The 22,414-nt window shown below is 45.7% G+C and overlaps 1 protein-coding gene across 2 annotated transcripts; it reads left to right on the top strand.

Moving 5' to 3' along the window:
• Window positions 1-1,381: 1,381 nt before the first annotated feature.
• Window positions 1,382-21,514, top strand: Nsun4 (NOP2/Sun RNA methyltransferase 4). 2 transcript variants are annotated; one of them, XM_028889366.2, is made up of 6 exons: window positions 1,382-1,548; window positions 7,034-7,368; window positions 11,186-11,340; window positions 15,817-15,977; window positions 18,937-19,061; window positions 20,922-21,514. In XM_028889366.2, the coding sequence occupies exons 1-6, from the start codon at window positions 1,456-1,458 to the stop codon at window positions 21,196-21,198; spliced, it is 1,146 nt and encodes a 381-aa protein (XP_028745199.1). In that variant the 5' UTR covers window positions 1,382-1,455; the 3' UTR covers window positions 21,199-21,514. The 2 variants fall into 2 exon arrangements, with proteins under 2 accessions (XP_028745199.1, XP_037058735.1); XM_037202840.1 differs by lacking the exon at window positions 1,382-1,548 and adding an exon at window positions 1,853-4,680.
• Window positions 21,515-22,414: the final 900 nt, after the last annotated feature.

Here is a 22,414-nt window from a genome sequence, read left to right as displayed (position 1 = left end):
GACAGATCTCTGTCTGTGAGTTTGAGGCCAGCCTGGTCTACAAAGTGAGTTCCGGGACAACCAAAGCTACACAAAAACCCTGTCTCAAAAAACAAAACAACAACAACAACACAAAACAAAACAAAAAACTGTCTGTTGTGTATGTTCTCCACCTTATATTCTTGAGACAGTCTCATTGAATCTGGAGCTCACCAATTCCTTAAGGGTGACTGGCCCACAACTTTCACAGCTCTCCTTGACATATTTTTAACATTTTAAAAATTATAACTTAGCTGACTATAAGATAATACATACTGGATGACAATACATTATAAGAATAAAAGTAAAGCTACAGGACAGTTAAACCTTGAGATATGGTATATATTAATTTGTCTTTGATTTTTCTGAGACTAAGTCTCCTGTGGTCCAGACTGGCCTCCAACTCTTTTTTTGGTTTTTCGAGACAGGGTTTCTCTGTGTAGCTTTGCGCCTTTCCTGGAACTCACTTTGGAGACCAGGCTGGCCTCGAACTCACAGGGATCCGCCTGCCTCTGCCTCCCGAGTGCTGGGATTAAAGGCGTGCGCCACCGCCGCCCGGCTTTGGCCTCCAACTCTTACCTCCACTTACCAACTGCTAGGATTACAGGTGTTTCCTACCATCCATACACAGCAGTATTTTATTTAAGTGAAAAAAAAAAAAAAGGCAAAACAATACTAAACAAAACCTTGGGAGGGGCTTCTGGGGACTGAACCCAGAGTTTCACATAAGAGAAGCACACACTGCTTTATGCTACTTTAGAAGGACCGATTTGTCCTACAATTGTATCAGTTACTGGAGTCCTCTGTGTTCTCACTGCCAGTACGCTAATCCAAATCATCCCCTCTTATCTCCCCCCCCCCCATAAGAGTTGACTATGTAGCTCATACGCCACTATGCCCGCCCATAGGATCATTTCTAAAAATACTAATCACTCCTTCCTCTTCCTTGGATCCTGAATAGTGGAGTCAAGTGTGGTTGGGTCTAAAGCTTACACAATCTAAGAGTCTCTCAGAAAGAACACAAAACTAGGTACCGAGTCTTGAAAAGTATCGTATCCTGACACTGAAGCTTCTACGTCTTCCCCGCAATTCCGCTTCTGCCAAAAAAAATCTGGTCTAATTTCGCTCTACTTCAGGATCTTTCTCGTGCAGTTTGAGCCCAGAAGTCTCTCCCTGTCCCCCGCGCCCCCCACCCTCTCCCCCGGGGAGCCTCTTTAGGTTTTCTAGCACAGCCACCGCCGCGACGCTCCTCGGGGTCTCTGGCCGGCGGTGTTTGCTCTCGGCGGCGGGCGCAGGCAGGACGGAACCTTGGGAGAGCCGCCAGCCTAACTCCCTCCCCTTTTGCCGCTTTTATTTTAAATAGCGCAGAGCCCTCCCCGGAACCCGGGAGTGCGCAGCTGCGGTTCCGGTCGGAGTTCCTTGGCGTTGCCCGCTGACATGGCTGCGCCCGTAGTAAGAGGTGTTCGGAAGCTGCTGAAGCTCGTGGACTTCACACCGGTCCCGCGGAGATACCGATATAAGAAGAAATGGGTAAGGTCTGGCGGCGGACATCAGAGGGAAACTTAAAACAGCCCTTGTGTTCTCCGTCGTTCACAGTTGCATCCATTCCAGGGTCCGTAACCTTCTCGAAACTGATAGCACACCTCGGCCTGCCCTTTTATGAACAAGTCCCCTCTTCCTGTTGCATAAGCAGCCTCCTGACTCCGCCCCTCTATGTTAAGTCATCACCTGCGCTTTCGTTCTTTCGGTGACGTCACATCGCCTCATGTTCCTTTTTTTTTTTTTTTGCTTACCTTTCCCTTACCTTTCCCACCCCTTCTTTTCCCTTTTATTTCTCCCTCTTTCCCTTCCCCTCCTGTCCCATGACCTCTTCTCCTCCTTTCCTCCTTGAACTTTCAGCCCCTGCCACCTCACCCCTAGCAAAAGCTCATAACAACTACCCCTTCCCTCCTGGGTCCCCGTTGCCCTGCAGTAAAGGATTCAGCCCTGTCCTCTCTCTTGAGGTGCCTTTGCCGTCCAGGAAAGAGTTCAGCGACCACCTTCCCTGTACTACTGGCCTTTCTCCAAATGCAGGCAAAAGGTTCACCATTACATCTCCTTGCTTATCCCAACGGGTGCCCTCCCCAGCCCCTCAAGCCTCTGTATCCTCTTCCCCACCCCCACAGAGATGTTCTTTTGAACCCTTTTCCCCACTCCTAGGAAGGCTGTACAGCCAAGAGTTGCCCCATTCAGCCCCTCCGAGCCCTTGTTTTGACCGATTCAGCCTTCAGGGGTCACCCTCTCCTGGTCAGCGGAACTTTTATTGCAACTGCATCGGTTCCTCAAGATCTCAGCGTCCAATCCCTCCGAGCCCAGGTCCTCCAAGCCCGTGCTTTTGTTATTGTAGTCCGGTGACTTCCCCACCTCTCATTCATCAGCCCCTCAGAACCAGCCCAGTAACTTCCCCTCAACTCACTCATATATCCTTTGAAACTGGCCCCGTGATTTCGACTCCCCGTGTGCCCGGGTCCCAGGGAAATTACATAATTTCACCCCTTCTTACCCATAGGCCCCTGAGACCTGGCCTTATAATTTCCCCTCCCCTTGCTCATCGTACTGTGGAAAGTAGACCTCTGGCATCCCCATCCATTTCTAACAGAGTGTTGGAAACTGGACCCATGATCTCCCCCTGGTCCTCGGGGAGAAGTTACAATGACCTTCCTCTTTCCTCAGCATCTATCCCACCCACTGGCAATCTTTACCATGACCACCCTAAGCCTCCAGACTCTTATGAACCTAAACCACAGCTTGATGGATCTCTTGGGAAAAATGGTGGTGGCCCTCCACTTTCTTCTCAGGCAGGCGTGTCTTGCTCTCCCATCTTAACCCAACAGGGCACTTTTCATTATTCCCATCTTTGCTCAGAATCCCAGATCCCTCCCCCTAGGAGTCCTTACTCTGTCAACCTACCATCCGAGAGTGCTGGTTCTCCTAGCTCCTCCCAGCCTCAACCTTGCTTAGAGTCCTTTCTGTCTTGGGAGACAGAGGGGAACTCTTACCTCTTGCTAACTCCCTGCCCCACGGAAGCGCCTCTTCCTCAGTATGCTTGTCCTACCCTGTATTTCCCATCTCCCCTGGGCAACCAGTTTTTAGCTCCACCTCAGTCACCCAGAAGTTACAATGAACCCCCTCTCCCTACCCCAGTTCCCCATCAAGGGAAGTCCCCCAGATCCTCAGATTCACGGCGCACTCCCTACAGGTGTCGCTCTCTGGTCAACACGCCCCACCACACCCCTCTTAATCATCCTAAGTCCCATAAGACCAACACCTCCCCTCAGCCGTTCTCCCAGTCTTTTGGCCACTCTTATCCTCTTATGGAGCCATCCATCACAACTACTTCAAATCCCTTACCGAAAGAACATCCCCCAGAGACTGCTGTGGATCCAGCAACCCTTAAAACTGTTGCCCCTACTTCCTGTCCCCAGTGCCTGCCTTGTAGTCCTCTCTTGCCCAGTAGATATCCCAAGAGCAGTCCCCATGGACCACCTCCCGTATCCCCCGGCAATACCCATATGTATTCTGGGGTTCCTACCACTTCCTATCCATCCCCGCTCTCTAGCCCCCTGGACCACTCTACACGTCTCCTCCCTCAGGGTCATAACCAGCCTGTGGTTCCCTCTGGCACATATGCTGCCCCCAGGGGCCCACCACCACCCAATAGCAAGCCTGTGGTGCCTCCTTGTTCTACCCACATCTATTCTTTTATCCCTCTGAGGACACCCTTTGACCCGCGATGTTTACCTGTTGTCCCTCGAGTTCGGCTTTGCCCCAATACTATTCCCTGTGGCCTTCATACCTATGCTGTGTCCCCTCCAGGCCCACCCAAAGATCCCCCCCAGATTCCCTACAGCAGTTCTTTGCCTTCACCCAAGAGCTCCACCTGTAGCACTATTGCCAGTTGTAGCTCAACCTTTATTATTAATGCATGTCAGAGTAGTGAGAGCCAGAGTAGCCAAAACAGAAGCCAGAGCCAGAGCCAGAGCCAGAGCCAGAACCAGAACAAGAATTCCATTAGTAATCAAAGCAAGAGTCCCCAAGGCAGGGGTTCCCGTCGGAGCCGAAGTCGGAGCCAAAGTCGGAGCCGGAGCAGTAGTCCTTCCCAAAGCCAGACTCAGGACCTTGGCGAGAGTACCCACTTGAGCTTCAGTGAGGGCCACGTGGGAAAACTGCACCTTAGCAGAAGTCGGAAGGGTAGCAAGAGTCCTCAAGGTGGTAAAAATAAGAGCCAGAGCAAGAGTCCTCACCATAGGAAAAGTCATGGTCGGAGCACGAGTCCCCACAATAAGAAGAAATGATGGCCAGAACACAAATTCTGACCAGAACGAAAACCCAGGGTAGAGCAGAAGTTGCTGTAACAAGACTGTCAGTAACAGCATCCCAGTTGTTGCAACCCCGGACCAACGTGTGGGCGCCTCATCTGAAGACTTCAGTTCTTTTTGAATCTGATTCATGTTCTTCACTGCTAGCCCCATAACAGTCACCCTAGAAGTTTCTGCTTTAGTTCATACCTTAGGATTTTGTGAATGGTCTTTCTTCTGCCTTCCTGGGGTCTGGGAAATCTTCCAAAACACCTCGGCTCTATGATTCTGTGCATCATGTTGCCCATTCACTGCACGGGCTTTGGTAAGTGACTCACTGCTCCATCAGATGTGAAAGATGATATTATGATTATGTTTGTGCCCTGTTGAGCACTATTTCCATAGAGCTCTCATAAGCTAGTAGACATGAACACATTTTTGATTACAGGATTATAAAGGATAAAAGTGTCTGGACATGGTGGCGCACACCTTTAATCCCAGCACTGGGAAGGCAGAGGCAGGTGGATTTCTGTGAGTTCAAGCCCAGACTGGTCTACAGGGCCAGTTCAGAACAGCCAGGGCCGTTACACAGAGAAACCCTGTCTCGAAAAAAGCTTTACACCTCAAGCTTTTCCAGGGCTTGAGGAAATCGTTTCTTCAAGAGTTTTTTCTTGAGTGACTTCTTAAGTCCCCTCCCTCCTTTTCAATGCTAGGTGTCAAATTTAGGGCATTGCATGTGCTAGGCAAGCACTGGCACACATAAATTGAGGTCCATTCCAGCTCAAGTCCTCAGTCACTCCCCCTCTTTCATTTTTTGAGACTCTTTTATGTGCTTCTCTCTCTCTCTCTCTCTCTCTCTCTCTCTCTCTCTCTCTCTCTCTCCTCTCGTGTGTGTGTGTGTGTGTGTGTGTGTGTGTGTATGTGTGTGTTTGTGTGTGTGTGTGTTTGAGATAGTCTTTTGTGTCCCAATTTGTCTAGAACTCTATGTAGCCAAGAATGACCTTCCCTTCTACCTCCTGAGTAGTAGAATAACAGGAGACTTTTTATATATTTGTTTGTTTGTTTGTTTTTGAGACAGGGTTTCTCTGTGTAGTTTTGGTTCCTGTCTTGGATTTCACTCTGTAGACCACGCTGGCCTCGAACTCACAGAGATCTTCCTGGCTCTGCCTCCTGAGTGCTGGGATTAAAGGTGTGCACCACCACCGCCCGGCTCAGGAGACTTTTTAAAATGACATTTATTTATTTATTGGTATGGGTATGGGTGTGTGCATGTGTGCATATATGTGCTGTGGTATACCTGGGGTGGTCGACAACCACTTGGGGAAATCAGTTCATATGGGTCCCAAAGATCAAACTTAGATAGTCACATCTAGTGGCAAGAACCTGTGGTGATATTGTGTTCCCCACTATATCGTGCACCCTAATAAACTTATCTGGAGTCAGAGAACAGAACAGCCACTAGACGACAGACATAGAGGCCAGAAAATGGTGGCACTCACACCTTTAATCCTAGCCTTCTGGAGGCAGAGATCCATCAGGATCTCTGTGAGTTCAAAGCCACACTGGAAACAGCCAGATATGGTGAGTCACGCCTTTAATCTTAGGAAGCTATGGCAGAAAGCAGAAAGGTATTTAAGGTGTGAGGACCAGGAACTAGAGCTGGTTAAGTTTTTAGGCTTTGAGCAGCACAGTTCAGCTGAGATCCATTCGGATGAGGACTCAGAGGCTTCCAGTCTGAGGAAACAGGATCACCTGAGGAATTGGCCAGGTGAGGTGGCTGTGGCCTGTTCTGCTTCTCTGATCTTCCAGCATTCACCCCAATACCTGGCTCTGGGTTTGTTTTTATTAATAAGAACTTTTAAGATTCGTGCTACAAGAACCTTTCCCCATTCAGCCACCTTGCTAAGAGACTGTTGGTGTGTAACTTGATCTGGCCTCAAATTTGTTTTTGTAGCCCCCAAGACTCGCTTTGAATTCTGGATCCTCCTGCCTCAGCCTGCTGAGTGCTGGGATTACAAGTGTGTACTACTGTGCCTCTCTTTCTTGAAGACCCCTACACAGTTACTATGAGAGGTATTGTGTCCCTTCCCAATCCAGTGATATGAAGGCTAACTCTTCACTCTCCTAATTCCCAGTTTCTCCTTTGGTAGGCAGAGGCAGGATGCAAAGGTAGGAGGAGCACTGAATGGATTTGAATTTGCCTTGGGGGTCTGAGTTATTGGTAGATATGTTGGCTAGTTTTATGTCAACTTGACAAAGGAGGGGATCTCAATTGAGAATGCCTCCATAAGATCTGGCTGTAAGGTATTTTCTTGATTTTGATTGATGGGGAGGGCCCAGCCCATTGTGAGTGGTGCCATCCCTGGGCTGGTGGTCCTGGGTTCTATAAGAAAGCAAGCTGAGCAAGCCCTGAGTAAGCAAGCCAGTAAACATCACTCCTCCATGGCCTGTGCATTAGTTCCTGTGGTCCCTGCCCTGTTTGAGTTCTTGCCTTGAATTCCCTCAGTGGTGGACTGTCACCTGGAAGTATAAGCTGAAATAAATCCTTTCCTCCTCAAGATGCCTTGGTCCATGGCGTTTCATCACAGCAACAGAAACTCTAGCTAAAACAGTAAAATCAGACGATAAGACATAGAGTCAAGATGGAAAGATTAATAAGCTTGCCCTTTCTCTTTTAGGCTACCACAGAACCAGAATTCCCTGCCAGTCGACTTGCTCTGCAAAATTTTGACATGACCTACAGTGTACAATTTGGAGATCTGTGGCCATCAATTCGTGTTAGCCTTCTCTCAGAGCAGAAGTATGGTGCGTTAGTCAATAATTTTGCTGCTTGGGATAATGTGAGTGCTCAGCTAGAGCAGCTGAGTGCCAAGGACTTTGTGAATGAAGCCATCTCTTGCCAGGAACTGGAGCCTGAGAGTGGCCTCTCTCCAACTCCATCCCCGGACTGCAGTCCAAACCTTCGATGCTTCACTTTTTCCAGAGGGGATGTTAGCCGCTTCCCCCCTGCCAGGTAGGATCTGGAACCATGAGGGTCATCCTGAGTCCCTGCTAGAAGTGGACATGCAGAGTTGCTCAGCTCCTGCCCTCTGTAATACATCTCAGAACTGTTAGTGTTTCTTTCTGGTGTGCTTCTATAGACTGTCTAAGCGCTGTATGTGCACCACTTCTTTTTGGTTTGTTAACTCCCTTATGGAAAGAATACCTGCCCTCTTTTATATTTGAAGTGCAAAGAAGTTAAGGTATTTATTCGCTTTTGATCCTTCAGAAAGTAAGTGGTATAGTTGGTATTCTGAACCCCAGAACCTGCACTAGGAACTTGTGCTCACATACTGCCTTCTGTAGAAAACATCTGCCTTTCACAAGAGCAACTCACTGCATCCTTTCCAGTGAAAATTCGTTTTCCCCTCCCTGTTTGCCCTGCCAGGCACCTGGGAAAGTAAGACAAGAGGAAGTGGACTTTGGTAGGAAATAGGAGTTGCCTGGGAGTGCAAGTGAGTGACAGAGCTGAAGAAAGACAGAACTTTCAGTGTCTTGAGGAGGTACGTATGTGTATGAAATTCAGTGAGGAAAGACTGCACGATTAAGTGCTGTATTGTGCTTTAGTCCTTGAGAATAGGAAGCTGGACATGGTCGTACAAACCTGCAATACCAGCACTTGTTATCTTAAAGCATGAGGATGGTGGGGTAGAGGCTAGATGGGCTAACCAGCAAGACTCAGTCTCCAAAAACCAAAGACAGAAAACCAAAACCAAAACTGTAGAGCAGGAGGCTCAGGAGTTTGAAGTTGTCACTACCCAAAACAAACAAACAAACAAACAAACAGACAAACCCTAAAAAGTCCTGTCTATAATAGCAGATACATTTTCTTTTGCTGACTATTGGAATCCAGAGCCTGACATACTAGGCAAGCTCTCTACTATTTGGCTGCTATAGGTACTCTTATTTCAGATGGAAAAACCTAGGTACAGAGAAGTAGTTTACTGAAAGGCACACAACTAATGAGAAGTGGGTTAGGATTGAGACTCAGAAAGTACTGCTGAGGAGTGCAGATTTAACTGTCTTCTAGGACTGTGACGAGGAGGAGTGAAATTTGGCATACTGAAACATCTAACACAGAGTCTATAATACAGCATTCATCAATAACCTCCCACAGCCAGGTATGGTCTTACACACCTGTGATCCCAGCACTTGGGAGGTAGAGGCAAGAGGATCAGGAGTTTGAGATCATGCTTAGCTGCATATGGAGTTCAAGGCCAGTGTGGGAACTCCATGTGAAAGCCAGTCTCAAAAAAACAAAAAGTCTCTTAGTATTTTCATCTGTTTCACTTAAGATCACTTTAGTTACTGCATGTATCAGGAGAGATTGGGTGAGGATCAACAGTCAGTCCTGAGGCACTGGCTGTCTGCAGAGCCATGGAGTAAAAACCCTGTGACCTAAGTTGTTTGAGGCACTTGGCACCCCTTCCAGGGGTTCTTAGAGAAGGGAGAAAAGTGACTATGTGGCAGATTCTGGAGATGGTTTTCCCTTTCACCACAGTCTCTTGCCAACCCCTTATCCTGCTGGGCTTCCTATGAACCCCTCATCCCACTGGGCTTCCTATGAAATCAGAGGGGTCTTACTCTCTCAGCAGTCCAGGGAGCTTCTGTCAATTTAGGAATAGCCTGATAATAACTGTACATTGTATGTCTTTTTTTTTTTAATAGAAGAACTGTAGCTTTTAGCAGATTCCCCAAACTGAACCAGTTTAAGGAGGGAGGGGAAGAGACTTGATGAGGGGGGCTTTTATGGACTGTTTGCTTGTATTTTTGCAGCTCTGTGCCTTCCTCATATTTCTCAGTCCTCTTATTAATTTTTCTTCTTGAGACATGAGGTACAAAAACTCAGGTGTGGTTTGACTTTGAAACTCCTCCATGGAAGCCTTAGCCTCTTTGTGAGGACTGGGGAGTGCTGTGACTTGGGGCCCGGGGACTATCGTGGCTGTCGTGGCTGTTGTGGCTGACTGGCATTGGTGCTCGGCCGTGTCCCTTCACACCCTTCGCCCGGGGTCATTGTCTTGTTAGGTTTTCTGTATCTTCAAATCTGTTCCAAGGCTGCCCATGTGAACTCCATCTCAGGAAGGGGAGCGGCTGCTCACTCCCAACTCACTGTCCCCATGGCAACAGGCCTGTGAGGCAGCAAGTCCTATGACAGGCTGCAGCTGATCTTCTCCCCCTTTCTACCCGCACCATCTCTGCCTACCCAGCTTTCTTAAGTGCCAAACTAGCTAACCAAGTGATTTCCTTAAAAGCTTTTTATAACTTCTTGTATATATAGTCCAAAATCCTTAATTAGGGTTTAAGACTTTTTGCGTTTGTCTTGCCTTTTAACCCCAGTCTTGGGCTTTTTTCCCCTTCTTCCTGCCACTAAGGATTAAACCTAAGGCTTCATCCACACTAGACAGGTATTCTACCACTGAGAATGTAGGCATGCCCCCATTACTCTTTTAAATATTTTTAGTTTTTTTGTCTTTATGTGTGAATCTATGTCCCCATTGTGTGCAAGATTCTGCAGAGCAGAAGTGGGTGTCAGAACCCCTGGAATTGGAGAAGGTTGTGAGCCGCCATGTGGGTGCTGGGAGCAGAACTTAGGTTCTCTGGAAGAGAAGCCAGTGCCCTTGACTGCTGAGCTCTCTCTCCAGCCCTTCTCACTAAATCTTTTTTTTTTTTTTTTTTCAGAGCTGAGGACCGAACCCAGGGCCTTGCACTTGCTAGGCAAACACTCTACCACTGAGCTAAATCCCAACCCCTAAATCTTAAAGAAGCTTTGAGTTTTTATGCCTTTGCCTAGAATGTTCTTCCCCTTTTACCTAATAAAGACCTCTGATCTTCTTCAGGCCCAACTCAGGTAGCTGCAGTACATATAACTGATAGCCCTTCTTTCTGAACTTGTGAAGTACTTTGTATCTTGATGTGTAACCCAATAAAATTGGGTTCCTACTATGTGCCAGACACTGTTTCAAACCTTGGGAATAGTACAGAGAACAAAGCAGACAAAATCTTTGCCCTCCTAGAACTACATCCTAATATGGGGAAATCAAAGAAACACACACACACACACACACACACACACACACACACACACACACTTGTACATTTAAAGTGAGGAACAAGTGCTTTAAAGGAAAACAGTGTAGCAGGAAATAGAAAGTGACAGGACCGAGGCTGTGATTTTGGGTAGACTAGTCAGGGAATGCCAGTGGCTCTGAAGAGGTCACTTTGAGATAGTGCCTGATAGAAGTAGTGATGCACACCAGGGACAGTTAAAGGAAGAGTGCTAAGGGCAGAAGGCATGGGGATTCAAAGGCCCGAGAGAGGAGCGCGTGCGGCTCAATAAAGGAATAGCAAGTGGCTAGTGAGGCTAGTTTGGAGTAAATCGATCTGTTTTCAAAAGGATCACTCAGGGATGGGGATGTAGCTTAGTTGGTAGAATGCTTACCGAGCATGCATAGCACCCTGAGTTTTATCCACATTGTATAAGCCAGGGGTGGTGGCTCAAACCTGTAATTCCACAGTTCATTAGTGGAGCAGGAAGATCTGCAGTTCAGTGTCATCCTCAGCTTCATAGCAAGCTTGAGGCCAGTGTGGGACACATGAGACCTTGATCTTGTTTCTTAAAAGAAAATTACTATGGATATTATATAGATGAATGAATGAGTACTGTGAATTCTGTATAGATGAATGAATGAGTTTCTGAGAAATAATTTTGCTGAGTGGAGCTTACTGATCCTAAAAGGCATGGACTTGCTCACCTTGGCTCCCAGTCGATGTGATGATCTTCTCTCTTCCAGACTTGGCAGCCTGGGTCTCATGGATTACTACCTGATGGATGCTGCCTCCTTGCTACCTGTCCTGGCTCTTGGTCTGCAGCCTGGAGACACCGTGCTTGACCTGTGTGCAGCTCCTGGGGGAAAAACACTGGCATTACTTCAGACAGGCTGTTGCCGTAAGTCAGTGGGATGGTATCTTAGACAGAGTCCCCCACTTCACCCAGTCAAGACACACTGAATGTGATAAGCTTCCTGGCCCCAGGGTCAAATGGGTAATAATATTTGCTAAGTTTATTGTCAGTTGGTCAAGAAAAATGACTGACCAAGGCTTCTGCAGGCAGATTAAATCAGGACTCTGATAAATGTATCACATGATCCTCTTATCCTTTTGTATTTGCTGATTTGTCTCTAAGATAAAGTCACATTTCTTTGTACTCCTTCCAACACACTCTGCTGCCTTTGCTCATGTTCCATTCTCTAGAATTCCTCCCCCATCCCAGCTGTGTTATCCAAATCCTTTTAGCTTTCAGGCCTCAGTTCAAGTGTGCTACCTCCAGGAAGTCTTCGCACATAGCTGTGCTGGCTTGTTCAGGATGGTTTCTTTTCTGTGCACCCATGCCATGAGCATAACCCACCAGCACATTACTATTAGTAGCCTTTCCTCAGAGTTTTAATGGGTAAGTGTCTTCTCCCTCCTCAAGATTATAAATTCCATGCTGGGTGTGGTGACACACTCCTTTAGTCCCAGCACTCGGGAGGCAGAATCGGGTGGATCTCTGTGAGTTTGAGGTCAGCCTGGTCTACAGAGCAAGTTCCTGGACAGCCAGAGCAACACAAAGAAACCCTGTCTCAAAACACACACACACACACACACACACACACACACACACACACACACACACATGAATTCCTTGGGAACAGGCAGAAGCTTTATGTGTCTCAGTGTCATAGGTGATGCTGGCATTCATAAGATAGGTGACATTGGCATTTATAATGCTCACTTTAGCCAGCCACTGGCCAACATCCTGCCTTAAAGTAGAAGTTACCTTTTCCCTGAGGCCTGAGAGATAGCCATAAGGGGATGTGATTTTCACATCTGACCCAGAGCTTAGCCAGGCCTCTCCCACCATGGGCCTGGGCCTTTCTATTAGGTGTGAACCTTCTGTTCTTGTTACTCCAAAGCTGGCTTGCATTGTTTGAGTTAGCCTCTAGCCTCTTGGTATGCCCATGAGTGATTTGCTTTCAGCTTTCTGGAAGTTCAGATAGAAAAGATGTTGGCACGGGTTAAGAAGTGAGTCCAGAGCAAGAGTCCACGCTGTGCTGTGCTGTGCTGATCTGAATGCTGTGAGAATCCATCAGAAGGGAGAAGTGCTTCCAAGGTGTACTAAATTAGCAGCACCTCTTCTGCATCCTAGGTACTCACCCGAGTGACTAACTTCTTGACCCCAGAACATAGATAGGGTCATCAAGTATCAGGGCAAGCATGGAACTCAGATTCACTTTGTCAGCCCTCTTGTTTATGCAGGGGAAACGAGTTCGGAAGGGATTGTGGAACGGAAATCTTACAAATGCTGGACACAGAAGCAGAAAGCCATCTTTCCTTTCTCACTTTGTTTCCTCCTGAAAATTCCTTCAGAACAGAGTATCTGATTTTTTTATGTTGAGTGCCCTCAAAAACTGGGCCATTTCTTATGGGAGCACTAAACCTCTTCCTAGCAGCATCCTGCAGTTCTTCATTACAGTTCCCACTCTTGGTTCTCCTTGCTCTGAGGCTGGCTGTCGGCTGTCATTTATTGTCAAGCCTTTTGGTTTTTTGTTTAAAGACAGGATCCCATTTTTTAGACCTGTCTTCAGGCTCTTGATTCTTTTCCCCATCCTCCCTGGTGCGGGCATCACAGGCTTGTGCCGCCAGGCCTGCCTTAACATCACTCTTACAGGAACATTCTTCGTATAGTAGAACTAAAAGCTACCTGGTATTTGTTGTAGAATATTATTTTAAGAAGTGCTACATTTGTTTATGCTGTGAAACATTTGTTTTAATGATGCAGAGATGTGTTGCATTCTTTTATGTTGCGTTTGTTTACCTCTGTGACACGGTTGTGTTACTGTGCCTGTCTAAACCACCTGATGGTCTGATAAAGAGCTGAACTGGCTAGCAGGGCAGAGGTGCTGCATGACTTTGATCCCAGCACTCAGGAGGCAGAGGCAGGTGGGTCTCTGAGTTCAAGGCCAGCCTAGTCTACAGAGGACAGGCCCCAAAGCAACGCAGAGAAACCCTGTTCGAAAAACAAAACAAACAAACAAAAAAGCCCACAAAACTGAGCCGGGCAGTGGTGGCGCACGCCTTTAATCCCAGCACTCGAGAGACAGAGGCAGGCAGTTCTGTCTGAGTTCGAGGCCAGCCTGGGCTACAGAGTGAGATCCAGGACAGGCTCCAAAGCTACACAGAGAAACCCTATCTCGAAAAAACCAAAAAAAAAAAAAAAAAAAAAAAAAAAAAAAAAAAAGAGAGAGAGAGAGAAAGAAAAGCTGACAAAACTAAATAGCCAATAGTGAGGCAAGAGAAAGGATAGGTGGGACTGGCAGGCAGAGAGAATAAATAGGAGAAGAAACCTAGGAGAAGAGATCTAAGAGCTAGAGAAGGAGGAGGACCCCAGGGCCAGTCACCCAGCTGCACAGCAGCCATGGAGTAAGAAGTAAAGAAAGAAATACAGAAATATAGAAAGGTAAAAGCCCAGAGGCAAAAGGTAGATGGGATAATTTAAGAAAAGCTGACTAGAAATAAGCCAAGCTAAGGCCAGGCATTCATAAGAAAGAATAAGCCTCTGTGTGTGATTTGTTTGGGAGCTGGGTGGTAGCCCCCCAAAAGAGCCAAAAGAGTGAAGAGTAAAAACAACAACAAATATTCCTTAAATTCATGTTTGTCAGAGAAGTGGTGGGCCTGGAGAGGTGGCTCAGCAGTTAGGAACTCTTGGTTCCCAGCACCCACATCAGGCAGTTGAAAACGCCTGTAACTTCAGCTCTAGGGGACCTGACTTCTGCTTCTGACCTCCACAGGCATGCATTTACACAGATTTATTACACGTAAAGAAAAATAAATAGAAAAGAATGTAAGGTAGTAAATTATTAGGTTCAGTTTTATACATAAGATAGCTAAGTGGCTTAAAGAATAAATATGCCTCTCATACATGAGATGCTTGTCTAAAAAGTATCCAGAAAGTCTAGGGATCAGTGTGGAGGCGCCATAGACATCAAGGACTTAAGTTGTTTTTATTTTTGCAGCTTTAGTATAGACTTCTTTTCTTGTATTTTTTTTTTTTGTTTTTGTTTTTTGAGAAAAGGTTTCTCTTTGTAGTCCTGGCTGTTCTGGAACTCATGCTGTAGACCCGGCTGGCCTCCAACTCAGAGATCTGTCTGCTTCTGCCTCCTGAGTGTTGGGATTAAAGGCGTGCGCCACCACTGCTTGACTTATAGGCATCATTCTTAGGATCAATATCACGGAACAAGAGAGCTGCTAGAACTTCAGCCAGCCCATTTCAGTTTGAGGCAGAAGGAATGATTGTGTTAGCCTTTTACATACATTTTCCCAGAGGCCCCACATGATATGTCTACAGTTCACTAACCAAACCTAGTGATTTAGTCATACTTAGTTGTAAAAAGAAAACCACAAGATGTACTCTGTTGGTGCACATTGTCCTCTGTTGGTAAAGCTAAGGTTCTGTTATTAAGGAATAAGATGATAATAATAAATTCTCAGTGAATAACCTATAGTATCTACTGAAGCCCAAGAGAAACATAATGTCCTGTTTTGTTTGTTTTTCATCTTGACATAAGCTTGAGTTATCTGGGAAGAGAAACCTCAGTTGAGAAAAGGTCTCCATCAGATTACTTAACCCAGCCCACTGTGGGTACTACCCTTGGGCAGGTAGTCCTGGGGTATAGAGGAAAGCAAACTGAGCAGGCACATAAGCAGTTCCTACACAGTCTCTGCTTCAGTTTCTGTCTCCAGCTAATGCCTTGACTTTCCTCCATGATGGACTCTGAACTGTAAGCTGAAATAAACCCTTTCCTCTCCAAGCTGCTTTTGGTCATGGTGTTTATCACAGCAATAGATACCTACCTGAGACAACCAATGTCTCAAAGAGACTGAGTAGCTAGGCACAGTGACATACACATGTAGTCCCAGCTCCTCAAGAAGCTAAGATAGATTTGCTTGACAAGTTTGCGGACAGTCTAGGCACCATAGCAATAACCTGTGTCAAAAGCGAACAATAAATTGGGATGGCCAGTGTGTCCCTGTAAACCTAGCATTGAGGCAGGATGATCACAGGTTGATGGCCAGTCTGGGCTACAGAATAAGATCCTGTCACAGAATGAAGGGGTGGGTAGTGGGAGAGACCGTATTTCTTTAGAAATACTTTTTCTTGATCTGCTTTATTATCTCTTTACTTTTCCTTTTGGTGGGTATTTGTCCTCATGACCTCCGCTCCAGAGTGACTGATTTGCTGCCACATAGGTAATAAATATCCCTGTCTCTGGGGTCTGTGTTGATTGGCCATACCTGAAAATTGGTTTCATTTTCCATCAACACCTTTTGTTGGTGTGATATGCCATTGAGTTGTAGCCTCTGAAGACTCTTTATTTCCACACAGGCAATCTAGCGGCCAATGATCTCTCCACTTCCCGAATAGGCAGGCTGCAGAAGGTCCTTCACAGTTATGTGCCTCAAGAGATCAGGGAAGGGAATCAAGTTCGAGTCACCTCGTGGGATGGCAGGAAGTGGGGAGAACTGGAGGGGGACACCTATGACCGGGTAAGTGATTTCTGACCTTTGTGTTCTGGCCTCAGTCCCGGGAGTAGGACCCAACCCCTGTGTTTTGAATGTGTGGGCTGTTTTTGGACCTAGAGAGTTCCCCATGAGTGATTTGGAGAAAGATCTATTTGCAGAGTTCTCAGTTCAGCTTAGATGACTTGCTGCTATTTTCATTAGAGATAGTTGGCAGCAAAAAGAATTTGAACTTAACTGAGTGTGGAAAAAGTTATTAGGCATATTTTATTTCTGAAGTCAGTTGGTTGCTTGGGAGCCTTCATGAAGATGAGTATGAATGAGAACATTTTATTTATTTCTGAATATTAATATAACACATAGTGCAAAATTCGGGAGGTATAAAAGGGTATCAGGTGGGAAATAAGCTTTCTTTTTAGACCTGTACACAGTCATCTACTTCCTGTAGATAACTATTGTTTTTATTTTTCTATAGCCTTTATATAATTTCTATTTGAAAATATAATTGTGCTTTCTTAAAAATAGAAATGGTAGTATGCTGTTTTGACATCTATGACTTTTTAATTAATTAAAAGGTTTAGTCCTTTTTAATTTTATGCTTTTGAAGTAAAATTGCTGGTTAATGGTCTCTCTCAGTTAAGATTTGGACAGAGTTTGAGAAATTCTCTGGCGGTCCCTCCAGTCTTGCTTCTGCTGGCAGTGAGCACGTTTTCTCATCCCTTCGTTATTGCTGCTGGCTGACTGTTCTGTTGCACAGTGTCTCTCACATTCTCCTGTTGTGTATGTTATTGAAACTCCCACACCCTTTTTTGTTTTCTGTTTTTTTGAGACAGGGTTTCTCTGTGTAGCCTTGGCTGTCCTGTAACTTGTTCTGTAGACCAGGCTGGCCTCAAACTCACAAAGACCCACCTGCCTCTGCCTCCCAAGTGCTGGAACTAAAGGCGTGCACTACCACTACCCTCTGGCTTTGAAACTCTTAATATTTTAAAGTTATTTCCTTAAAAAAAATCCTTTTAGGTTTGTTTGTTTGTTTATTCGAGACAGGGTTTCTCTGTGGTATTTTGGTGTCTGTCCTGGATCTTGCTTTATAGACCAGGCTGGCATCAAACTCACAGAGATCCGCCTGGCTTTGCCTCCCGAGTGCTGGGATTAAAGGCGTGCACCACCACCGCCTGGCCAGTTTATTTATTTTTATGTGTGTAAGTGTTTAGCCTTCATGTATGTGTGCACCACATATGGGTCTGTTGGCCTCAGAGGTCAGAAGAGAGAGTCAGATTCCCAGGAACTGGAGTTACAGGCAGTTGTGAACCTCCATGTGGATGCTGGCACTTGAACCTGGGTTCTCTACAAAAGCAATAAAGTGCTCTTAACCACTGAGCCCCTAGTTATTTTCTTCTTTTAATTAGTATACTTTAAAATTACTTATTTAAAATGTGGTTTATGATCCCTGTATATTGTACACATGTATAAAATGGACAAAGAATATAGCTAGGCAGTGATGGTGCACACCTTTAATCCCAGCACTCAGAAGGCAGAGACAGGCGGATTTCTGAGTTTAAGGCCAGCCTGGTCTACAGAGTGAATTCCAGGACAGCCAGGGCTACAGAGACAAAACTTACCTTGAAAAACAGCAGTAGCAGTAACAACAACAACAACAACAGATCTGTAGATTTCATGGCCTACGGGTAAGGGGTAGCATTCTGGAAGCCTCTTTGGATTGGAGTCCTGGCTTCATGACTTGCCAGCTGGAAGCTTTTTGTGAGTCACTTCAACTTTCCTTTGTGCTGTAACTTCTTCAGTGTGGGTCATTGTAGGGCCCGTCCCACAGGTGACTAAGAACGCCTTTGCACAGTGTCATACTACAGCAAGCGTTCAGCGTTATTGCCATCACTTTCTGTTCACTGATCCTAGCTATGCCTTGTGGAACAATTGAGAATGAATTCCCTCCCGTTTTACTTGACAGTGCTTCAAGCGTTTGAAACAGCTTTGGTGCTTGAAGATATCTTCATTGATTTATTCGTTGAAGAAAGAGTAGTATGCAGTTTGCTGTGTGCTAGGGAAGTGTTAAACACCTTAGAGTCCAGCACTCTGCATGTTTGTAGCAGAACAGTCACCCTTCCCTTGCATTCAAGGGTTCCCTCCCTCCCTTCCCAAGTTAAAGTTTTTTTGTTTCAAATAATAAAATTCAAATAATATGTTTATTTGAACATATTTTCCCCCATGTTTTTTCATGGGGAAATCATAAACACACTGGAGGCCAAGATTCAGCTAGTATACCATCCTGGCATATGGTTGGTAACTACACATTGGACACTGCCTGATGTGGAGATGCCTATGCCGTATAACAAACAGAGTCTTGAACAAACAGTTCAAACAGTCTATAACAAACAGAGTCTTGAAGCACTAAGATTTTTTTCCTAGGTTGATATCAGTTATTTAATTACAATTAAATTTATATGCAGGTTTTGTTTTGAAACAGGGTCTCGTGAAACCTAGGCTGGCCTCAGATTCATTGTGTAAGCTGAGGCTGGCTATCACTCCTAATTGTCCTGCCTTTGACTCTGAAGCACTGGAATGATAAGTGTGTCTGTCATGTATAGATTTTCATTTCCTTTTGTTTTACTTTTTTGAGACAGGGTCTTACTCTGTACCCCTGGCTGGCCTGGAAAACTGTAGAGACCAGGTTACCTTCAAACTTGTAGCAATCCTCTCAAGGGCTAGAATGACAGGCATGTACCACCATGCCTGGCTTGGTTTGGCTTTTTGATTAACCATGAATATTTCTAAATATACTATTTTTCTACTTACTGTTTCACAGTTGTCTATCAGGTCAAAATGAGAATCCTTGTCAGGAACTCTGCAATGGAGGGATGGGTAGAGCTAGCATTTCCATTGAACTTCATTGACTTGGGCCCTAACTGCTCTGACTTAAGTCAGAAGAACCTGGAAGGAGCTTTAATACTTTATCTCTTGACACTCTGGGTAGGTGTTGGTAGATGTGCCGTGTACCACAGACCGCCACTCCCTTCACGAGGAAGAGAACAACATCTTCCGGCGCTCAAGGAAGAAGGAGAGACAGATGTTGCCTATGCTGCAGGCGCAGCTTCTGGCGTGAGTGATACAGTTACAGATTCTCAGACTTTACTGGAAGCATGCCAAGACCAGCACATAGAAGAATCCTTGGGTTGGAGATTTGCCTGGAGGCAATAGGCTTCATGAGATTGTCCTTTCTAGAATAATAAGTACACCTTCACCATTTTACCAAACTCAGTGCCAGTGACTTGCATAGTTTTGAAAAGCAGATATAGTGGTATATATCTGTATCCCTGGTTATTTGGGGAGCTGAGGCAAAAGGATAGCTTGACCTCATCCTAGGTGCTAACCTAGGTGACACAGTGAGACCCTATCTCAGAGAAAGAAAGAGACTGGAGAGATGGCTCAGCAGTTAAGAGCATGTCTGCTCTTGCAGAAGACCCAAGTTTGATTCCCAGCAACCACATGGCTGCTCACAACCATCTGTAACTCCACTACCAGTGGATCCAATGCCTCTTCTGACCTTCATGGGCTCCTGCACACATGTAATACATATCCATACATTCAGGCACACACATACACATAAAATAAAAATAAGTAATAAGTATTTTTAAGGAAAAGAACTATTACATTTATTTATTTTTAAAAAGAGAGAGAGAGAGAACTACCAGGTAGTGGTGGAGCACACCTTTAATCCCAGCACTCGGGAGGCAGAGGCAGACGGATCTCTGAGTTCAAGTCCAATCTGGTCTACAGAGTAATTCTAGGACAGCCAGGCTTTCTCGAAACACACACACACACACACACACACACACACACACACACACACACACACACAGGAGAGAGAGAGAGAACAGACATGGCACACATCTTTAACCCCAGCACTCAGGAGGCAGAGGCAGGAGGATCTCTGTGAGTTTGAGGCCAGCCTGGTCTACAAAGTGAGTTCTAGGTCAGCCAAAGTTATACAATGAGATCTTAGAAAAAGAAAAAGATAGGGGGGTTGGAGATTTAGCTCAGTGGTAGAGTGCTTGCCTAGCAAGTGCAATGCCCTGGCTTCAGTCCTCAGCTCGGGGGGGGGGGGGGGGGGGGAGGAGATAAAAAGATAGGAAGAAGCCGGGCGGTGGTGGTGCACGCCTTTAATCCCAGCACTTGGGAGGCAGAGGCAGGAGGATCTCTGTGAGTTCGAGGCCAGCCTGGGCTACCAAGTGAGTTCCAGGAAAGGCACAAAACTACACAGAGAAACCCTGTCTCGAAAAAAAAAACAAACAAAACAAACAAAAAAAGATAGGGAGAAGAGAAAGAGAAAGGGAAATAAAAAAAAAGGAGGGGGAGGGGCCGAGGGTCTGAATGACTGAGGAGAGAATTCAACTGATAGCCAGCATCAAGGTTTCATTCATAACCAGAATCAGGCTTCAAAGGATCATTCTTTTTACTTTTTATTTTTTTGGTTTTTTGAGACAGCATTTCTCTGTGTAGCTTTGGAGCCTGTCCTGGAGCTGGCGCTGGGATTAAAGGTGTGTGCCACCACCGAAGGGCTAAGATCATTCTTTTTTTTTTTTAGGTTTATTTTTATTATTTTTAATTACGTGTATGCACGTGTGTCTTCATGTGGGTATGTGCAGATAAGTATAGATGCCCATGCAGGTCAGAGATCTTGGTTCCTCCTGGACTTGGAGTTATAGAAAAATGGTGACCTGGGTGCTGGGTACTGAACTTCGGACCGCCACAAGAGCAGTATGTGCTCTTTACCACGGAGCCCTCTCTCCAGCCCCATCAAAGGATTCTTCTGTGAAGGCGTTCTGGAGCTGGATATGGTGGGGCTTCTCCGTCAGGCAGTAGGCTGCACCCCACACACATACACGGTCCTAGCCCTCTCACACTTCCGGGAAGTATACTAGTCACTGCTTTTTTTTTTCTTTTCTTTCTTGGTTTCAGGGCTGGACTCCTTGCCACCAAACCAGGAGGTCATGTCGTCTACTCCACTTGCTCACTGTCACACTTACAGAATGAGTATGTGGTGCAAGGTGCCATTGAGCTCCTGGCCAATCAATACAACATCAAGGTTCAAGTGGAAGACCTGTCTTACTTCCGAAAGCTTTTCGTGGACACATTCTGTTTCTTCCCTTCCTGCCAGGTTGGGGAGCTGGTAATACCAAACCTCATGGCCAATTTTGGGCCTATGTACTTCTGCAAAATGCAGAGGCTGTCCTAATGTCACTCGTCCCTGAAGTAGGAAGACAATAGCTTTGTCAGAGGCATTGAAACAGACCCGTGGCAGAGATGCACTCCAAGGCCCGTCTCCATCCTGTGTGTTTTCTAAAGATAGTTGTAAACAGTAAGCAGTAGGACTGATGCCCAGTTGTGGATTATCAGCAGGTTTCTAACTCAGACCTTACTTCTGCCCTTTAGCCTATACTAAGGCCCCTGCTCCACTAGGGATTTAGACAGAATCAGTGAATAAGCCCATAGTTTAAGCTGTAAACTTGGGAAGAAACATTCAGCCAATAAAGTTATTGAAGTGCTATAGAGCTGGGCCTGTAGTTGGGGACTTCACATCAGTCTAAGTCCCATTATGGTTTTCTGTGTGTCAGCCAAAGCTGCCGAGAACACTCTCCAAAGTGCCCAACCCCGACCGACATACAGCGCTCGCCCACTGGTGAGTTCCATTTTATCAGCCCACAGTTCCACCAGCCTTCCCAGTGTCTCCATATGGCACATGTTCTAATTTAAGGAATAAGTAACTAAAACTGTTGAGTCCGTGACTGGTAATCCTCTTACACTGAGAAAGGTTTCCTGAGCTGAATGCTTCTGGCCTTCCTTCAGATGTGACTGCAAAAGCTGCTTCTGGTACATACTGTTTTTGTATGTTTCTTTTATGTCCTGCATAACAGCAAGTATTCTGTGTGTTCCTGTATGGCAGCTGGTAGGGGTATGTTTGGGACTATGGGAAATGACTGGGTTTCCTCGTCTTCAAAGTGGCAGCCTACTTCCTTTTACTTTCCAAGTACCTAGGAATCTGATATTTTATTTCAAATGTCTTGTTTTTATTTCTAGTCTGTGCCGGCTCTGGTACCTGTTTTGGCCCACCTCCAAATCCTTCCCCAGCATAGTAGGATTTTGCCTCACACAGTGTTTTAGAGTGACATTACATAACACGCAGACTTGCATACTAGTTATATTTTAGCATTTGTCAAAAGAAGGCAACCTTTAGTGCCAGGGGATAGTAAACATTGCTTATGGTCACCCATGCGCACACACATATATGTGTATGTATGCTTTGTGAATAACTTGACTATTTCTTGGCTCTTCCCACTTTTATTTTTTCAATTTTTTTTTTTTTTTTTTTTTTTAGACAGGTTTTTACTGTGTAGCCCTGGTTGTCCTGGAACTCCCTTTATAGACCAGGCAGGTCTTGAACTCAGAGATCC

This window comes from Peromyscus leucopus, chromosome 2 (genome assembly GCF_004664715.2).
Source record: "Peromyscus leucopus breed LL Stock chromosome 2, UCI_PerLeu_2.1, whole genome shotgun sequence".
NCBI lineage: Eukaryota > Metazoa > Chordata > Mammalia > Rodentia > Cricetidae > Peromyscus > Peromyscus leucopus.
The sequence above is the reverse complement of the archived record's forward strand: the minus strand, read 5'-3'. Positions and strand labels throughout refer to the sequence as shown.

Coding starts and splice junctions, on each gene's coding strand:
- Nsun4 (XM_028889366.2), top strand. CDS start 1,456: ATGGCTGCGCCCGTAGTAAGAGGTGTTCGGAAGCTGCTGAAGCTCGTG. Junction 11,341..15,816: donor ACTTCAGACAGGCTGTTGCC/GTAAGTCAGTGG, acceptor ATTTCCACACAG/GCAATCTAGCGGCCAATGAT. Junction 15,978..18,936: donor AGGGGGACACCTATGACCGG/GTAAGTGATTTC, acceptor CACTCTGGGTAG/GTGTTGGTAGATGTGCCGTG.